The sequence below is a fragment of the Engraulis encrasicolus genome, chromosome 6, assembly GCF_034702125.1.
Source record: "Engraulis encrasicolus isolate BLACKSEA-1 chromosome 6, IST_EnEncr_1.0, whole genome shotgun sequence".
Lineage (NCBI taxonomy): Eukaryota > Metazoa > Chordata > Actinopteri > Clupeiformes > Engraulidae > Engraulis > Engraulis encrasicolus.
The window spans coordinates 43,912,226-43,930,510 of record NC_085862.1 but is presented as its reverse complement, the minus strand read 5'-3'; the positions used below and the strand labels follow the sequence as shown (position 1 = coordinate 43,930,510).

At 43.6% G+C, this 18,285-nt stretch overlaps 2 protein-coding genes across 2 annotated transcripts; both read left to right on the top strand.

Annotated features, from left to right (window-relative positions):
* Positions 1 to 2,089: 2,089 nt before the first annotated feature.
* Positions 2,090 to 3,771, top strand: LOC134450408 (uncharacterized). Its single transcript, XM_063200253.1, has 4 exons — positions 2,090 to 2,155; positions 2,593 to 2,762; positions 3,034 to 3,166; positions 3,287 to 3,771. The coding sequence occupies exons 2-4, from the start codon at positions 2,683 to 2,685 to the stop codon at positions 3,749 to 3,751; spliced, it is 678 nt and encodes a 225-aa protein (XP_063056323.1). The 5' UTR covers positions 2,090 to 2,155; positions 2,593 to 2,682; the 3' UTR covers positions 3,752 to 3,771.
* A 5,072-nt stretch (positions 3,772 to 8,843) lies between these two features.
* ptger3 (prostaglandin E receptor 3 (subtype EP3)) lies at positions 8,844 to 17,063 on the top strand. Its single transcript, XM_063200252.1, has 2 exons — positions 8,844 to 9,761; positions 15,617 to 17,063. The coding sequence occupies exons 1-2, from the start codon at positions 8,913 to 8,915 to the stop codon at positions 15,935 to 15,937; spliced, it is 1,170 nt and encodes a 389-aa protein (XP_063056322.1). The 5' UTR covers positions 8,844 to 8,912; the 3' UTR covers positions 15,938 to 17,063.
* The last annotated feature ends 1,222 nt before the right edge of the window (positions 17,064 to 18,285 follow it).

Below are 18,285 nucleotides of genomic sequence, written 5' to 3'. Positions count from 1 at the left end.
TTATAACTTCCAAAATACGGGATAATTGTCATCCAAACTTCACATAAATGTGAGTAAACAAAAGACAAAATGTATCTGGCCTGCTAAATACATAAAAATAGGGAAGGAGAGAATTGTCCTCATTTTCAACCAGAAGAGAGGAGAGTGCTTCGATACCGCACAATTGCGAATGGTCTGATGACCGAGGTAAACGCAATGATGAATAACGGCTTCTCTAGATGTCTAGGAGACAACAGATTGCACTTCACCATTTTCCCTCATTGTCAATGTCTGTCATGAGACTGTTATTATAAGATTTAACTGTTTGTGAATGCTTAGGAGAGATAACTGACGTTTTTGTGATCGAAAATCGCGCATAGCCACAAATAGGCGCATTTATGGTTTCATTTTTAAGGACCTCATGGCGGGCCAGAAATTTGCTGCCCCCGGGCCGCAGTTGGCCCGCGGGCCGTTGTTTGGAGACCAGTGCAGTATACCCACTTCAAAAAGTAGACTACACCACTGGAGCCATCATCACAGTCCAAAGCATTCATAGGCCTACTAGGTTAGGCTACATCACGCTGCTGTTCCATATGCACTCCACTGTCATTTTGACAGTTTGAAATTGAAATATCGTTTAAGGAAGACGGATGAGCATGGGCACAAAGTTTTGAGTGTGGGGATTTTTAGAAGAGTAGGCTCACAAAATATAGTATAGTAGGCCTATGGGGTTGGCAAGTGTGACGTCACGGATCCAAATCCCCAGCTCCCAATGTATACTGTAATGATAACAGCCAATGTTCACGGTTGGATTGTAAAACGCCTGCTAAGGTTACGAAGACACGGAACACATCGTTGAAAAGACGAAACCACGCGGATTCATCTGCATTTTAAAGTAAGTCGATCAGACCTGTATATCTCATTCAATAAACTCCATGAAAGTGCGACCAGCAAAAAGGACCCAGTGCTGTTTGTGCTAACGTTAGCCGCCGGCGGGAACATAAACAGAAATTCTAAACACAGTGAACGTTAACGACAGGTAATATCTAGTGATTGCTATACGAAAATGTCTACTGCTAAGGAGCCAGTCACATTTTTCACCGTGACTTCGTATTTCGCCAGCCATCCGAAGTCAGTTAAAAAGGGACTGAACTCCTACAACTCAAATAGAGTGATTAGTGTCAATGTTATGTCAGGTGGCAGCTTGAAAGGAAAAGTGCAGGCGTCTATGAAGAAAAAAGAATATGAGGTGGAGGTGAGGCGAAACATTAGCTAAATATGTGGGTGTCGACTTGAAAACCGATATAACTGTTGACGTTTACTATGTGAAATATGTTCAATCTCAGTTAAGCAACATGGTTTGTTATCGGTGAGAAATGGTTGTCTATCCACAGAGTGCTAGTTGGTACAGTGGCGCTATCTAGTGGTCGTCTAAACTTAAATATCAAAGTGCTCAAGCTGTTCCCTCAGCGGCGATTTATGTTATGTTATGTTCTTGTATGCCTACGACCATGGCTCTATTTTTTTTTTTTATCACCTGCCAAAATGTTGAAAGTATGTTATTCTTGCCATAGCCTACACACACTCACTGATGGGTAAAACTGGCTGGTACGTTTTTCCAGCCAAAGTGACTTTTCACCAGCATTTGGCTGGTGTTAATTTAGAGCCTGGCTTTGGACTAAGAAAAGTTGTGTTCATCTAGGTGCATGTAGAGGATCAGGAGGTGACGGACAGCAGGTGTACATGTGCTGTTGGTCTAGCCAAGTGCCACCACATTGCAGCCCTCCTCATTTGGGCGGAGAAGAACATGACCCGGACGGATGTGGAGTGTGTGTGGAGAAGGCCTACAGCACCCAAAACAGAGGACGTTGTGGCCAAGAGGCTGTCTGTGATGGCACCTTCGACATCAAAAGGTTAGTAGCCCGCCTACTTGGAATAATGACTCACAACCACAAAATATTTATCACCAGTTATCCATGCTTTCTGCTTTGATGTTGAACCTACATGGACCTACATTTTCTTTACATATTAAATTGAATTATATTTTATGCATTTATTTCAGCTGGAATTAAGCGCCCAGTGACCGAAGAAGACAAAGGCTGGAACAAGGCAGTCTTTGGCGCAATTTGGGCGTTTCACAGGTCTGGGCTTTATTTTAGCCCCAGAAATACATCAGGTATGCTTTCTGTTTTTTTATATTTTTGATGTATTTTTATAATCATCCCAAGGTCTATACATTCTCTCGACTAGGAGTGTCGTGATAACCAAAATACCTGACAATGACAATAATAATCTAACACTTGGAAATCCAAAATAATACTGTACGATAGGCTACCAGATTACTGAGGCCTACTGTACACAGTTAGCATTTACAACTTCTCATGTCAAAGCTGCAATCGTAGTGAATAGCTGAACAAATTCATTTCTACAATGACAAATCCACACTGACTATTTCCTCATCACTTCAGAATGACGGCCAAACCAGAGGGCACAAACACTCCTTGCATTTATTTTAGATATACTTTTTGCCTGTGCTGTGTAACCAACATATATTTGTGTGCCATATTGTTCTATGCATAAGTCTGTTTTTTCCCTTGATAATTGTTGGGGCAGGAATTTGACCCATCCCTACCAGAGAAACTATTTGATGGGATACTGGCCAGTCAGGAGTACAGCGATGCTCAAGACAAAGAGGACTTCATCATGACGTCTCTTGCTGTCAGCCAGCAACAAAAAGAAGCCATCGAGAGGGCCACAGTTGGGCAGACGAGCAATGCATTATGGTAAGTACACATGGCAAACACAGCGCCAATGTTGGAGGATGTTTATTCAGTTATTTGATATTGTAGAAAAAGCTGCTCACAGACATGAGACTCAATTCATTTTGAAATGGTAACTTTTTGACTTTAAACACAAACAAATAATGTAAATGTAATCGACACTTGTACAATTATTCTGCTTGGGTCAGAAAGTTGCCATTTGGATTGACATGAGTTTTGTGTCGTATTTCCTTAATCATCTATGTGACAACTAAAATGGCTTTCTCTGTAACAGGGCAGCATATCGCAAGAAGAGGATCACAGCGAGCAACTTTGGTTTGGTTTTGTCTGCAGTCAGAAGACAGTCTTTCCCACCTTCGTTGTTCAAGACACTGCTGGGAGAATACAACCCCAAACAAGGAGCTCGTGTGAGTAGCGAACACACCGTGTAATTTTTTTAGCCATTTACTAGGCTACCATTTACTAGGCTACTTTGCTATTTATTTGCTTTTGATACTTACACTTGTGTTTCATTTCTCTGTCCCCAGGCATGTGATTGGGGAATCGTGCACGAGAAAGAGGCCAAAAAGAAGTTCATGGAACAAAGTGGGGAGACCATCCTGGAGAAGGGACTGTTCCTGTCTGACAGTGGGCTGCTTGGGGCCTCCCCAGATGGACTTCTACTGTCCAGCAATTACCTTGTGGAGGTGAAATGCCCATATTCTGCCAGAGAGAAAACAATCGCTCAGGCAGCAGAGGCAAAGGACTTTTACCTGTACGTGGACCAAGTCACCGGGCTATTTAGGTTGAAGAACACCCACAACTACTGGCATCAGATTCAGGGCAACCTGCACCTGACAGAGGCTACCACCTGTCATCTAGTTGTATGGACAACTCAGGACATGGCCATTGTAGAGATTAAAAAAGACCCAGCCTGGGTCAGCAATCTTAAGGTCCTGGAAATTTTTTACAAGGACCATTTTCTGCCCCGTGCTCTCTTCAATAACAAATAAATGTTAACTTATTGAACTTATTTACTGATATGTGTCATATTTTTTTTACACATTCTGAAAATCAGGGGTTATGAAAGTCAGCATTGATTTACACTGGACACAGCATGTGTCTTTAGGAAGTTGTCTCATCTTGCATCTAGCCTTACAAAGGGAATGTCCAAGTACTTGCAAGGTAATGAAAGAACCGCACACCGTGAGCTCCCATTTACTCTTTTAATTTACTCTTCTCCCCATTTACTCTTACTATTTTTTTATTCCAGTGATGTTTCGGAATAAAAATGGGTGTAAATGGGAGCTTATCAGTGTGCAGTTCTTTCATTACCTTACAAGTAACTTCACATTTTGAACCTGCACCCAACCAACAAAAAAGAATGTGGATGTGTGTGAGATTGGGACTTGAATGCCCAAGTACTTAACACTGTTCTATGCTCCAAAATACTTCATGGTATATTAACTGAATTATTTCCTTAAAGTTATCTTGTTTTGTCCAACACAGCGCCGCTGGAATGCCCAAGTACTTATCTTAGATATTCATTCTACATTAAACAATATTACTGTGTGAATATAATGCAAAAGACAAACACAAATTAAGACATACTATAACATTTATTTATATACAATATTATGATAACTGATTATTTATGATGACTGGTAAGATCAGACATCTACTCCCTCAGGATGGGTGTCCTGTAAGTTCATCAAGCACACACACACTTTCCAGATCTTGTTTTCCATGTTTTCTTGTACTGATGTGGGATCTCTTTTAAAATCCGAAATGTTTTCAGGCGCTGAATAGAACGTTCCACATGGACTCTGGCACTGGCAATCAGTCTATTATACTGAACTTCCTGCAATGTGAACTGTCCATCGACAAGGAATGTGGGGATGTTGAGGGAAACACCTTCGGAGCAAAATGTCGCGGATGGTGAAGCCCTTGTCAGCCATCACCCATGTCCCCTGGAACAAGTTGTTCCAGCACTCCACTGTCAGCTGTTATGGCTTTGTCGGATATGCTCCCACCATACAGTTCACTAACAAACGTGATAACTCCAGTGGGCGCCACACCGACCAGAGCCTTAAGTGTGGTGCATCCTTTGTAATGGCTGTACAGCTTACTTTGGTCCTCAAGGCTTTCGGTGTTGCAGACAGCCACTTCAGTGCAGTCAAGCACAATACGGCAGTTGGGGAATGGGAGGAAGCACTCTGGCAGGGAGGTTTTGGTTTTTGAAACGGGAAGGGATGTTGTTTTCCATCATTCCAACGTACAAGAGTCATAAAGGGCACTGGAGATGGTCATAAAAATATTGGTGACTGTGGTTCGACCTGCAGTTAAATCTGGTGGAGAGGTCTTCGATCCCACAATTCAGCCGGAGCTTCATCAGAGTTAACAGCAATTGATCAATTAGTGGCATACTTTGGACAGTCCAATCATAGTGATACTTGAGGGGAAATTTGGAAAGAAGGGCATATAGAAAGAAAACTGTGGCAGCATCAGGCATGCCTGTGTAATAAATGACTTTGCGGGGCACAGAGGATATTTGGTCGAATGAAAATGTTTGCTTATGATTCTGTAGTTGTGCATGCAATCTTAAATTTTTCTTCTTTCAGTTGGGCATCTCTCCATTTGCAACAATTCGGTTGATCGTTGAACTTCAAGGTGGCATGAACCTGCCTCTGCCTCGTCTTCCTCTTCCTCAGTGACAGGGAGTGTCTTCAGTCGTTTGGATGGCTGTTCAATGGACTGAAAAGCCTTTCCCTCGTTCCCATGCAAAATCTTGTGGGTCCGGCTGCCTTTCCATTCGGGAAATGCCACCCGCAGATCCTGGTATTAGGAGTTGGAGTGAAATTGTCACGTCTGGGGGGAAAAAGACACACGCACATAGAAACTGTCATTAGTATATTGCATCACAGACTCCCCCATCATCTCTAGTCAACTTTGACCGGTGTAAAATACTATCTTGGGCCGTAACAACTGCCGACTGCAGATGTTAGAAGCAATGGTAATTGGTCGTAAGTAAATGTCACTTTTAAACTGGAGCGTATTCATTCAGACCAGTCGCTGTGTTTATATCATCTGGAATCGCCAGTTGAGGGGGGCCCAGATAGTCTCTTACAGGGAGGTAGATGGACACTCCCAACTGAGATCGCTCCCGGACGTGTAGTCCCAGGTGTTTCTATCACTCCCGGACCGTGTAGTCCCACCCGATTATGTTTCACGTATTATCATATACTGTCACACATACAAGCCATTTAGGGTTAGAAACAAAAAACTAACATCAAAAAGATAACTAGCTCCGTTATATGGCGGTGGGATCGATAGTCTGGCTAGTGGGAGCGAGCCGACCGTGGGAGGAGCGTCCTGCGTTGGGAGCGACAATCAGGGAATCTCTGTTACATCGGTACTAGTGTGATACTTTCTCATTTTTCATGGCCTGTACCACGTTACCATAAAATATTAGTCTGTTAAAACAATATGTACATCGGTTTTTGCTCAATTAAGTGTCCGAGCTGACCGCTTTACCACAACTAACAACACGTAAGGACAGCTGATCTGCCAGCTGTTTCCTTAGTGAGAGCTATCTTCAATAGCAAGCTCCCTCCAACTATCATAAAAAAAACTTCGACTGGTACTGGTTACTTCATCATTTTTCATGATGGGCATAGACACTAAACGATTTTGCAATCAAAATACTAGTCTGTTTGGATGAAAAATAGATCAGTGTTGCCTAGTAACAGCTTTTCCACAGCTAACAACTCGCTAGTTAGCTGATGTAAGCTACCTACCATTAAGCTGCATTCATTAAGATTTTGAATCAAACTTACCGTATCAACTTCAGCCACTTTTTGCTGACTTTCTCGTCGACAGGAAAACGGTAAAAGGGGAATCCTTTGTCGACGTCGTTTCTGTTCTTACACAACGGGACACAGCACTGTACCATTTTTAATCCGCTTCTTGTCGAGTTTTATTACATTGTGTTTACATGGTAGTTGATAACGAATGGATCCGGAATGGATCCGGAAGTGACGTTTTCGGCCCTGGTGACGGATCGACTTGCCAACCCCATAGCTTACAAAAAGTCTGTCTACATTGTGCAATAAACCCACCATGCAGCAAATAAGCCAAACCTAGCTACTTCAAAGCACAACTATAAGTCAACAAAATGTATAACCAAACGATGTAGGCCTACCTTAAAACGCTGTCTTCGTCGCAGCAAATGTCTTTGTTTCTTGCAATTACATTTTAATCCACAGTTTAGGCTACACACCCAACACTGCTCACATCAGAATCTTGTGTGGTAATTATTTTGTTCCATTTCTTCAGACATTACATAGGCTACATCCTAAATGTGCCATATATAATTATATGTATGATATAACATTATTTCGACTGTAAGGAGATATACCTCTAGTTCCAAACCAATGCCATCAAAACATGTACAACGTGTTTTCCTGCTTAGCTGCAGTTCACTTCCTTACCACTTGGTGGAGTATGTTCGTAACCCAAGTCAATAACCACAGAAGAAGTGAATCTGCAGTGGCAGACTGTAAACTGTAACAGTCATGTGGAAATCGGAAAATAAATCACAACTGACTAATATTTCCGTTCCTTGGTAACCAATCTAAATATCACAGGTTCTTGAAATACTGAAAACGAAACTATGTTACTAAGATCTAGTAAACTTCCGCGATCTACGGTGTATGAACATTATCAGTAGAGAAGGGGTGTGGCCAATTTAGTGTTTGACACCGTCACTGAGGTATTGCGGTCGGGTAAACGGTATATATACTTTTGAGTCACCCATGAGTATAATAACATTTGAATTGTAGCTAGTTCATAATAGCCTGACACTGGAACACATTAGGGAAAGCTTTGCATATGATATGGCCAAAGGCTTTGGGGCCGGCTGTGAACGTAGTACGGCCGTTGCAATATATTTCGCGGCCGCGGCCCACCGGGACAAGTCCCCGATTTCCCGATGGCCACTCCGCGCCTGCACAGATCAAACAAGCTGAAAAAAATCAGTATGTTGGGGGCAGGACTTGACATTAACTGTTCTGCTCGCCGGCTATTGTGTCTAGTGGTTTTCTAGACATTTAGCCCTTCTGTTAATCAGACTTTTGTGGTCAGTTTGATCATTCCCTTTGGCATTTTATTGTAAACAATTGATGCAACTACTGTGATTTGTCACACAAAAGTATAAGTTACCTGCCAAAGTGGTTAGTAAGAAAGAAATTGATACTGTCAACAACCAAGTTTTACCAGCAGTTGCCAGGTGGAAATGGTTGGGGGCACTGTGGCCCAGGGCCTGAAGCCCACCACATATGGGCTAACATGGGGACCTAGGGCCGAGTCCGGCCTGGGTTATGTCCCAGTTAGTTTCTGTCTCTATCTCCATCTTTACTATCTAAGCAAAGTCCTCCCCCCAACCAGTGGTGTAGTCTACGTAGAACGCAGGTATACGCAGTGTAGGCCTATCCACTTCAACATTTCAGGGGGTTCAGTATACCCACTTAAAATTGATCCATTATTTAGAATAGCACAAGTATATACACCTACTTCAAAGAATGCTCAAATATACAGTATACCCACCACAAAAAAAGTAGACTTTTTTGTGCAATGTGTATACAGGTTGACCTCTTAATTTTCCACATGGATTAGTAGTTCGGCTACTTAAATGAAACACATATATCTTGTCTGGAGAGCTGCATGGGAGCAGTAGATCTAAAAGCCGATATAGGCTAATTTGATCACTTTGGTGCTGTTTTTGTTACTGCTTGGAAGACGGTTGCCATGTCCAGTGGACGCTCATGGATAAATACCTCAGTATTTATATCCAGTGCGCGCAAACGTGGATTGCTTTTGGGCTATCCAAATTGGCCAATGACCATGGTGCATTAACCACATATTACTTAGCCTAAAATATTATAACAACAACGCAGTGAATATTCCAGAAGCTGGCACTTGTAGTGAACTGTAGTGTACTTGTGACCACACATTCGTAGGGATACAATCTGCAAGTAGCCACGCCTCCGCGCACGGGCTATAAAGACTGCCCCGCGCTCGATGAGCTCCAAGAAACTTTGACGCGCCTCAAGCTTAGCCCACCGCCTCAAGATGCTTTGACAGTGACTACGTCACTAGGATGAGACCTGTCAAAGGATGACCTATGGTAATTGCAAGCGTGCGCATGTCTTGACTAATTACTCAATGATGCTGGACGCCAATCTATCCAAAACGTTGCTCGAAAGCAACGACACCAAAAATGCCAGCTGCGGCTCCGTCTCCGTTGCGTACCCCATCACAATGATGGTGACGGGAATGGTTGGGAATTCTCTTGCGCTGATGTTAGTGTATAGTTCTTACAGGAAAAAAGAAAACAAGCGGAAAAGGTCGTTCCTACTGTGCATTGGTTCGCTAGCGCTGACGGATCTCTTTGGCCAGTTGTTGACGAGCCCCATCGTGATTTCGGTTTACCATGCTGACTTGATGTGGGAGCGCGTCGACACCACGGGAAGTTTGTGCGCCTTCTTCGGGGTGTGTATGACAACTTTTGGACTATGCTCGCTCTTCCTCGCCAGTGCCATGGCAATCGAACGGGCTCTGGCTATCACTGCTCCCCACTGGTATTCCAACCACATGAAAACCAGCGTGACCAAACAAGCGCTTGCTGTTATCTGGTGCCTTGTCCTACTATTCGCCCTGCTTCCCATTGTCGGTGTGGGACAATACACTCTACAGTGGCCAGGAACTTGGTGCTTCATCAGCACAGGGGATAGATACATCTCTGGAAATGCCTTCTTTGCCTCCACATTTGCTGGTCTGGGCATATTTTCGCTCCTTGTAACTTTCTTTTGCAACATGGTGACGATACGGGCGCTCGTTGTGCGGTGCAGGATGAAGTCCTCCTCGTCTCAGTCGTCCAAGCAGTGGGAGCGCCTGACCACGGAGACGGTCATCCAGCTGCTGGGTATCATGTGTGTCCTCTTGATATGCTGGTCTCCCCTATTGGTTAGTATGTTTTGCAGAGAAATATTTTATACAAGGGTGATAGACATGCGTTTTACGCGCACACGGCAGTGCGCAACATCCTATTCTCAACACTTATTGTCAACGCGTAGTGAAGAATAATTTTACCCTGTCCACACTGTTTTTATACTGTCCTTCCAACGATTTAAGAGCGAAAAAAATGACATATTACAACTCATATAATAAATAAAGTACTAAGTATTTTTAGAACGTCTAATTGTTCCAAGGCCACCCAAAAATCAAACAGCAGGTGCTTTAATCTTATTCGTAGCTCTGTTACGCAAGCATGTGTGTTGGAAGCACAAGGTTAATAGGCTACCCATATAGTGCCTCTGCCACTTAACATTCCTTATGGGCAGTTTTAAATAGACAAGGGGAGTCTCGAGGCCCTGCCAGACAACAGATCAAAATCTGTATCATGTCACCAAACAAACAATTGTAATGAGAGTGATAGTGGTAAACAATGTGTGTTGTTTTTACTTCTTTTCCATGAAGTAGCCCACACTGTGAGAAATTTCCCCTGCAAAATAACGGCAGTTACTGGCAATTATATTTATTGTTTTTCACACCAAACATCAAATACAGCTCAGTGCTGTTTAATGCATCACAGTATATAACAATTTTTCAGCAGCAATTGAACTGTTAAAATAACAGTACTCTACAGAACGTTCACAGTATTAGTATTGCTAAACTAAAAGTGCTCTACAATATTTGTACAGTAGTATAGGTAAAATCACAATACCCATCAGTTAAAAAGTTGAAGATTGTACTGTGAGATGACAGGCAATTACTGGGTCATAGTTGCATTCATGAATATGGCCATGGCAACTTCCAGCCCACCCATCATTCTCCATAACTGTGGTACCCTGGCCATGTTACCGCCCCACCCTCCCATCGTTCACCATGACTGAAGTGCCTTGAGCATACTATTCCCCTACTATGCTTTAATGAGATGCTGGTTTGTGGTGGTCCTTTCAATGTGTGGGGCATGAATACAATTTCAGTGTACGCAGTGCTATGTTACAATGACAATGGGAGTGTGCGAGGTGGGCTTTTTAATGTATCAGCTCTTGATGAGCCAATGATGAAAATAGCATTGGTCAGTCTGTAAAAATGTAATTTGCACCAAGTAGCACAGCAAACAAGCAGCACTACAAGCTAGCTCTCATAGTAATGCCTAATTTGCTGCAAGCACAGTATATGCAACAATGCCACAAATGATGCCACAGACAGCAAGTGCCACACAGCAAGCTTTCACAAAGAGGAAAGGACGCAAGCCTGTAAGCAAGCTTGTAGGCAAGCAAGTGCTATGCTGTGCCATTAAGGGCCAGCCAGCAGGCAGGCAAGCAACTGAAGTGTTGATAGTCCAGATGTATATGCAGGTGCAAGAGTACCATGTGACCAGAGTCATCAGGATTTTGTCAGGTGAAGGCTGTAATTGAATAATGGCATAACAGCCCTTAGTACTCAGGTAAGGCAGTTTGGTTTAGATGGGATAGCTTGTTGCAAGAGTGTTACAAGTTCTTAAATGTTTCAGCCATTCACACTTCCATCACTACCAAAATGCATGTGCTACTCATACTGTGCTGCATCAAGCACTTTTAAGTACTGTAGTCTCCTTAGAAATTGTTTCATGCTTGATAGTATCAGAGAATCTTTAACCAGTCAAGATTAGTTTGTTATGGAAAGGTGGCGTGCAGTATTTTAGATTGGAAGATTATATGTTGATGCTTTATCACAACAGCATCCATATTCACAAAGTGCAGAGGTCAGGGGTGTCATTCAGGGGTGTAAAGTGTGACTGAGTCACCAGGCCCCCATGTATATAGGGGGCCCACACACTGTCCATTTATGGAAATATATGTCTGGGGAGGACCATTGGAGCTGATTGTACATAGGGCCCAAAATTTGCTGCTATGCCCCTGGCCAGGGGCGGAGTGGGAAGACTTCTCCCATTGGGAGAATTTTCCCCTTAGCGGCCCTTTTTACCTAGCCTGGGCCAATAGCCGACTGTTGACTCTGTCAATCAGTCTGGCAAAAGCCATGAGGAATCCGTCTCCGTGGACGATGGGAGATGGTCTGATCTTACTCTATCATTTAAATTAATTGAAGTTCCAAACTCAAATTAAAACCCATATTGTGCTTTATTAGCATGCCTGTTACGTTATAGCATTGCAAAAGCATACAAATAACAAAACGAAAGTGTGAATATAGTTACCTTAACCAATCAGTAACGGAGCTCGCGGGTGAGTTCTACGTCACCACTCTCAACTGTTTGCTGATTGGCGAAACACTGAGAGAACCGAGCTCGAGGCTTTTGCCAGACGATGTGCGGAGCCAAAATCTTTGGGTGGAGTACAGAGGATGGCGTCACGAGGCTACTTTTTACCCACCACCACCAAAAAAAACCCAAAAAACAACGCGAACAACATGGTTCCCTAACCAAAAAGACAAAAGTCGTAGGCCTACTACATGTGGACATTAGTGTTGTCAAAATATCAACCTGAAGTGGAGAATTGTAGCCTACACTTGATGAAATACACCATCATCACAGTCCACATTCACCATAGAACTCTGCAGGTTAGGCTACATCACGCTACTGTTCCATGAAAATGTGCACTCCACTGTCATTTTGACAGTTTGTAGGCCTATTGAAATATCGTTTAAGGAAGAGAGGATGAGCACGGGCACAACGTTTTGAGTGTGGGGATTTTTAGAAGAGTAGGCTATAGCTTACAAAAAGTCTGTCTACATTGTGCAATAAACCCACCATGCAGCAACTAAGCCAAACCTATGCGACTTCAAAGCACAACCATAAGTCAACAAAATTAATAACCAAACGGTGTAGGCCTACCTTAAAACGCTGTCTTCGTCGCAGCAAATGTCTTTGTTTCTTGCAATTACATTTTAATCCACAGTTTAGGCTACACACACCAGCACTGCTCACATCAGAATCTTGTGTGGTAATTATTTTGTTCCATTTCTTCAGACATTACATAGGCTACATCCTAAATGTGCCACATGTAAATATATGTATGATAATAACATTATTTCGACTGTAAGGAGATATACCGCTAGTTCTAACAAACCAATGCCATCAAAACATGTACGTGTTTTCCTGCTTAACTGCAGTTCACTTCCTTACCACTTGGTGGAGTCTGTTCGTAACCCAAGTCAATAACCACAGAACAAGTGAATCTGGAGTGGCAGACTGTAAACTGTAACGGTCATGTGGAAATCGGAAAATAAATCACAACTTACTAGTATTTCCATCCCTTGGTAACCAATCTAAATATCACAGGTTGTTGAAATACTGAAAACGAAACTATGTTACTAAGATCTAGTAAACTTCCGCGATCTACGGTGTATGAACATTATCAGGAGAGAAGGGGTGCGGCCAATTTACTGTTTGACACCGTCACTGAGGTATTGCGGTCGGGTAGAAGGTATATATACTGGTGAGTCAACTTCTCCTCTGTAATAAGGACTGAAACGTAGCTAGTTTGTTGATGCAGTAATGTGTGGAACACTTTGGGGCCGGCTATGAACATAATGTGTCCGCTATAATACATTTCGCGGCCGTGGCCCACCGGGACAAGTTCCCGATCGCCCGATGGCCACTCCGCGCCTGCCCCTGGCAGATATTTTGGGATCTTTGAAAACCTGACTAGTTGCCACCATTTTTATCGGTCCAATAACGTGTGTCAGACTCGGTGGCGTAACAAGTCAGTCACGGGCCCTCCGAGGTTGGTGCGTTCACATCCAATACATGGACATCAAGGTTGGCTTTTACTGATTATATGTAATGCGGTTTTGACAACTTACTATACTTGAAACAGGCTAACTTACTATAGTTGAAACAAGTAAATTCGTTTCACAACCAAAGTCGACTTTAATGAAGTTCTCACTTTATTTTCATTTTGGGGATGGTGATGGGCCCCTGGAGGTCACATGCCCTTTTGTGACCCAGTGACCGCACCCGGTGAACCTGCTGTAGATACAACCATGATTTGTATCCATGTTCAGACAAATTGTGTTTGGTTTCAAATGCAGCTATTGTGAGATGATTTCCAAGTAGACCAAAAGATTTCTGTGGTGGAGGATGATAGGACAGGGATGAAGCAGACTATCCCCATATGGACAGCAAGCTATGTATAAAGCCTGGTGGCTACAACCATTTTGTTTGGGATTTGTGTACTACTGGTAAATGAGTCTTGTGAATAATTTGCCTTTTCACTTGTAGTTATTTTAGTTTGGACCTGTTCAGCCATATTTAGGTTGGCAATAACTTTGTCTTTAATTAGGAAAGCCCTATAGGCCCTATAGGCCTATGTAATGTGTAACAGTCATAGCCACCATCCCCAAAAAGTTCTGAAGGTTGTAGCATGACCATCTACAGATATAGAGGACCACTCTATACCTTCCTTCCCCCCTTCCCCCACTTCCATGCAGCTTGGAACGCTTCCTGGACTCAGAAATATGCTTTTGATGGGGCAGTTCAGAGGAAACACCAGACAAAAAACTTCCAACTTCAAAAACGTCACTCTCATATTGTAAAAGTTCTAAAGCTTTTTTTCTGTGGCCACCTCATAAATCCTGTATTGAATACAAAAGTCTTCTCCTGACGTACAAATCACTTCGCTCTCTTGCTCCCCAGTATCCTTCCGAACTCCTCCAACCCTCCTTCTCTCAGTCTAGGTCATTTAGGTCCTCTAGCAAGGACCAGCTTGTCATTCCCTGCACTAGACTGTGTACTGTTGGTGACAAAGATTTTCTGTGTTGCTGCCCCCACCCTCTGGAGCAGTCTACCTAGCCACATACACCAACCCCTCACACTGGTCTCCTTCAAAAAGAACCTCAAATCCAATCTGTGTACTGTTTACTAACTAGCCCTACCTCCTACCCCTTGCCCCTAATACACTGTAATAGTTGTTGAAAAGACATAACTACCATAGTACTACACTACCACGAGATTACCATAGCTTTTTGGTAATACGCACATTATGACTTGGTCATAGTCATTCTGGTAACACCAAATTTATCACAAGGGTCATGTCAAGAGTTTAAGGCTCTAGCTTGAATCAGACTTGCTTTTAAATCGGTCTGGACGAAATCCAAATGCAGTGTAATGCATGCAGCGGCAGCATTTGTCAGAATTACACTAAATCAATGGTTGGATCTACGACTCTTCTCGGATATCCTCTGAACATTGATTTTTTTTTTTACTTGGAGGAAAAACTGCCAGGTCATAATTGTCAACACATCTCCGGCTGTGTGTCCGAGAATGATTACTCAACTTGAACTTTTGAACTTGAATTGTTTTGTGGAGGTTCACTATTCTGTGGAGTCATACAGTGCTTATGATTAAAGCGTGCAGGCTAATTGTTTTTCTTGACCAAATATGTTGAGATAGTTCCTAACCAATATATACAGGTCAGTGTTCCTAACCCTTTGCCTATTCAAGCGCAGTCTTGGAATGAATAACTAAAAGACGGTTTGAAGACACTGTAGGCCTCATGATCACGGGGTAAATAATTAGACAGATATGGTGAATGGTTGATCTTTTGCTCAGAGGAACAAAAAGATCTTTCATACAGTAAACTAAATACATGACCCTTGAGCCCTACTGTGGCCTAACAGTAGGGCACTAGGTTACTACCGCGGCAACCCATGTGGGACTCCGGTCCGGGTCATCTGCCAGTCCGTCCCCATCTCTCTCTCCCAAGTGGTTTCCTGTCACTGTCATATCATAAATAAAGCACAAAAGCCCCCACAATTCTTTAAAAAAATACATGACCTTTGGACTCTTTTGTGATGTGTATCAATTTCTTCCACAGGTCTTGATGATGAAGATGATTTACACCCAGACGTCGTCGCATTACTGCAAGCCGGAGACCCTCCCTCCCGGAGGCTTCCCTCACAGTCGAGACGTGCAGATGGACTGCAATTTCTTCCTCACTGCCATACGGCTGGCCTCCCTCAATCAGATCCTGGACCCCTGGGTCTACTTGCTGCTGCGAGAGATCTTGCTGCGGAAATTTTTCCAGGTGGCCAACGCTGTGTCTAATTGCTCCATCGAGCCGCCCAAGGAAACGCCAACGGCGCTGGATGCCCTCAACAAGCAGGCGATGGACACAAACGCAGTGCAGAGAGACTGAAGCGACCTCAAAACATCACCTCAGAAGGTCATGCTTTTGTGAGATTCTTATTGGTGCATTTTGGACCTGTGCCAACTCTTACGCCAGCAGTGCAATATAGGGCAGCCTTCAACAACTAGAGATGCAGAGAGCCAGAACTCTGTACTCTGTAGTTGGTGAGATATGACTGTTTACCATGAGTGTACACAGGGAAGCCGACACGGGGGGACAAAGGGGTCTGTTGTCCCGGGCCCGGGGAGAGAGGAGCCCATATTTGGGTCCTCATTATATTAAATGTATTGGGTGGGGGGGCCCTTTGAGATGACTTTGTCCTGGGCCCAGCCAAAGCTGTCAGCGGCCCTGAGTGTACATAGTACATACTTGTACCATGCTATAACAGTCATATGCCATAGGTTTGAGGGCAAATGTGCTGCATGTGCCACGGTGAGTGACCATACCAGCATGAGATGAACGCTACATTCTCACATCCCTTGAAGTCGGAACTGTCACGGCCAGAAACATTCAAAGGGGATTTCATACATGGTTGCTTCATTACTAGTAAACCTTGCAAAGCAAGAAGAGAAAATGTCGATGCCAAATGTGGAATTAGACTCTCACAGTGTTCAAGGACTTCATGGTGCTCCTGTTCAGAAGAGACTTCGTACTAGGGTTGCCAACCGTCCCTTGAAATATGGAATCATCCCGTATTTAGAGATAAAAGTACGGGTTCCGTACTGAGCTGAAACAGGACACGGGATGTTAAAATGCAAGAACTTAAGGAATGCAATTTTTCTGGGGGAGGACCCCCAAACACCCCGCCACAAAGATGTGTCCTGTATTTTTTCATTGACTGGTGGCAAGCCTACTTCGCACCATCAGCCAGGCAGTGACATTGCAGTTCAACTGGTAATGCTTTGGAGCCAGGCATGCAGATACAGAAGGCTGCCTACTGCTCCAGCTCCCCATGGTGTGGTCTGCCTGCGCTTGTTGATCTGTGCCCAGTCATTGCTCATTTGCAAAGGGCCCTGCTGACATTACTTTTCAACTGACAGTGCATATAACTCTAAAAGGATTAAGGAGGTGCTCATCGCCAACGAAAGACAGACACGGACACAGGGCTTCCTGTCTGAATGTTGAAGCCAGATCCTCTACTCGCAGATAGAGAGAGAGCGAAAGAGAGAGAGAGAGAGAGAGAGAGAGAGAGAGAGAGAGAATTAGAGTGATAACTGCCTCCACTGCTCTCTCTCTCTCTCTCTCTCTCTCTCTCTCTCTCTCTCTCTCTCTCTCTCTCTCTCTGTCTCTCTCTCTCTCACACACACACACACACACACACACACACACACACACACCACTCCTCTCTGCTGTTCTCACATGATCCTCTCAGCCAACTCGTCATATGATATGACCCATCACTGTTTTCTGGACCTCATCTGGGCCATGTGTGTGCCGTGCTCAGCCCAGATCAGAGCTAAAAAGTAAGCCAGAGCCACGGCCACCTGTTAGTCTGGTCTCCCTGTTAACCGAGAAAACAGTGTGTGCTGTTACAGGGCTACATTGTGGACAGGGAAGCTGACAGGGGGACAAAGGGGTCACTTGTCTCGGGCCCAAGGATTGAGGGGACCCAGAATTGGATCCTCATTACATTGTATGTATTGGATTTGGGACCCTTTCAGATGTCTTTGTCCCGGTCCCAGCCAAAGCTGTCAGCGGCCCTGATTGTGGACACCAGTGAACACACAGTGCTAATCCAGTGCAGAGAGTCCATTTGACAACAGGAGTACACAGTGCCATATTGCATATTTAGTGTCCTTATCTGACTCACTCGAACGTGTCTTCATGCCAGCATATTGTACATTCAGGCCAATTACTGTGACTGGTCAGGAGCAGATTCCCATTCCTGAGGGATATTTGTGTGCAGAATGTCATCCAACTCAAGAGTTTTAACTCGTATTGGATTTCTTTAGGTTGATTTTATGTTTCACCCAATTCCTGTATTTGATAAGGGACACGACTATCTAGAAGACTCTTTTCAATTAGTTTCTTATTAGTTGACATATTTGTATTGTGATTCATCATCGTGCGCTGTCATTCAGCTTCGCATCAGCCACGCACACCATGTGTTGCTCTTTTGAAAGGGTTTCCTCTGTTGAGTCAAATACACTCCACTGTAAGTGAATGTCATTCGCGACAAATCTAGGGGTAGCCTATGAATTGTGATGACATTGACATTGACAAAAGGACATTTAGCTGGTGAAGTGAATTACGGGTTTTGTGTAACTGACTCGTGTATATGGCATAGATATGACCTTACAAACAAGGGCATCAGCGTATAAGCAGTATTATGATTGTGTCAGCTGCTACATGTTGAA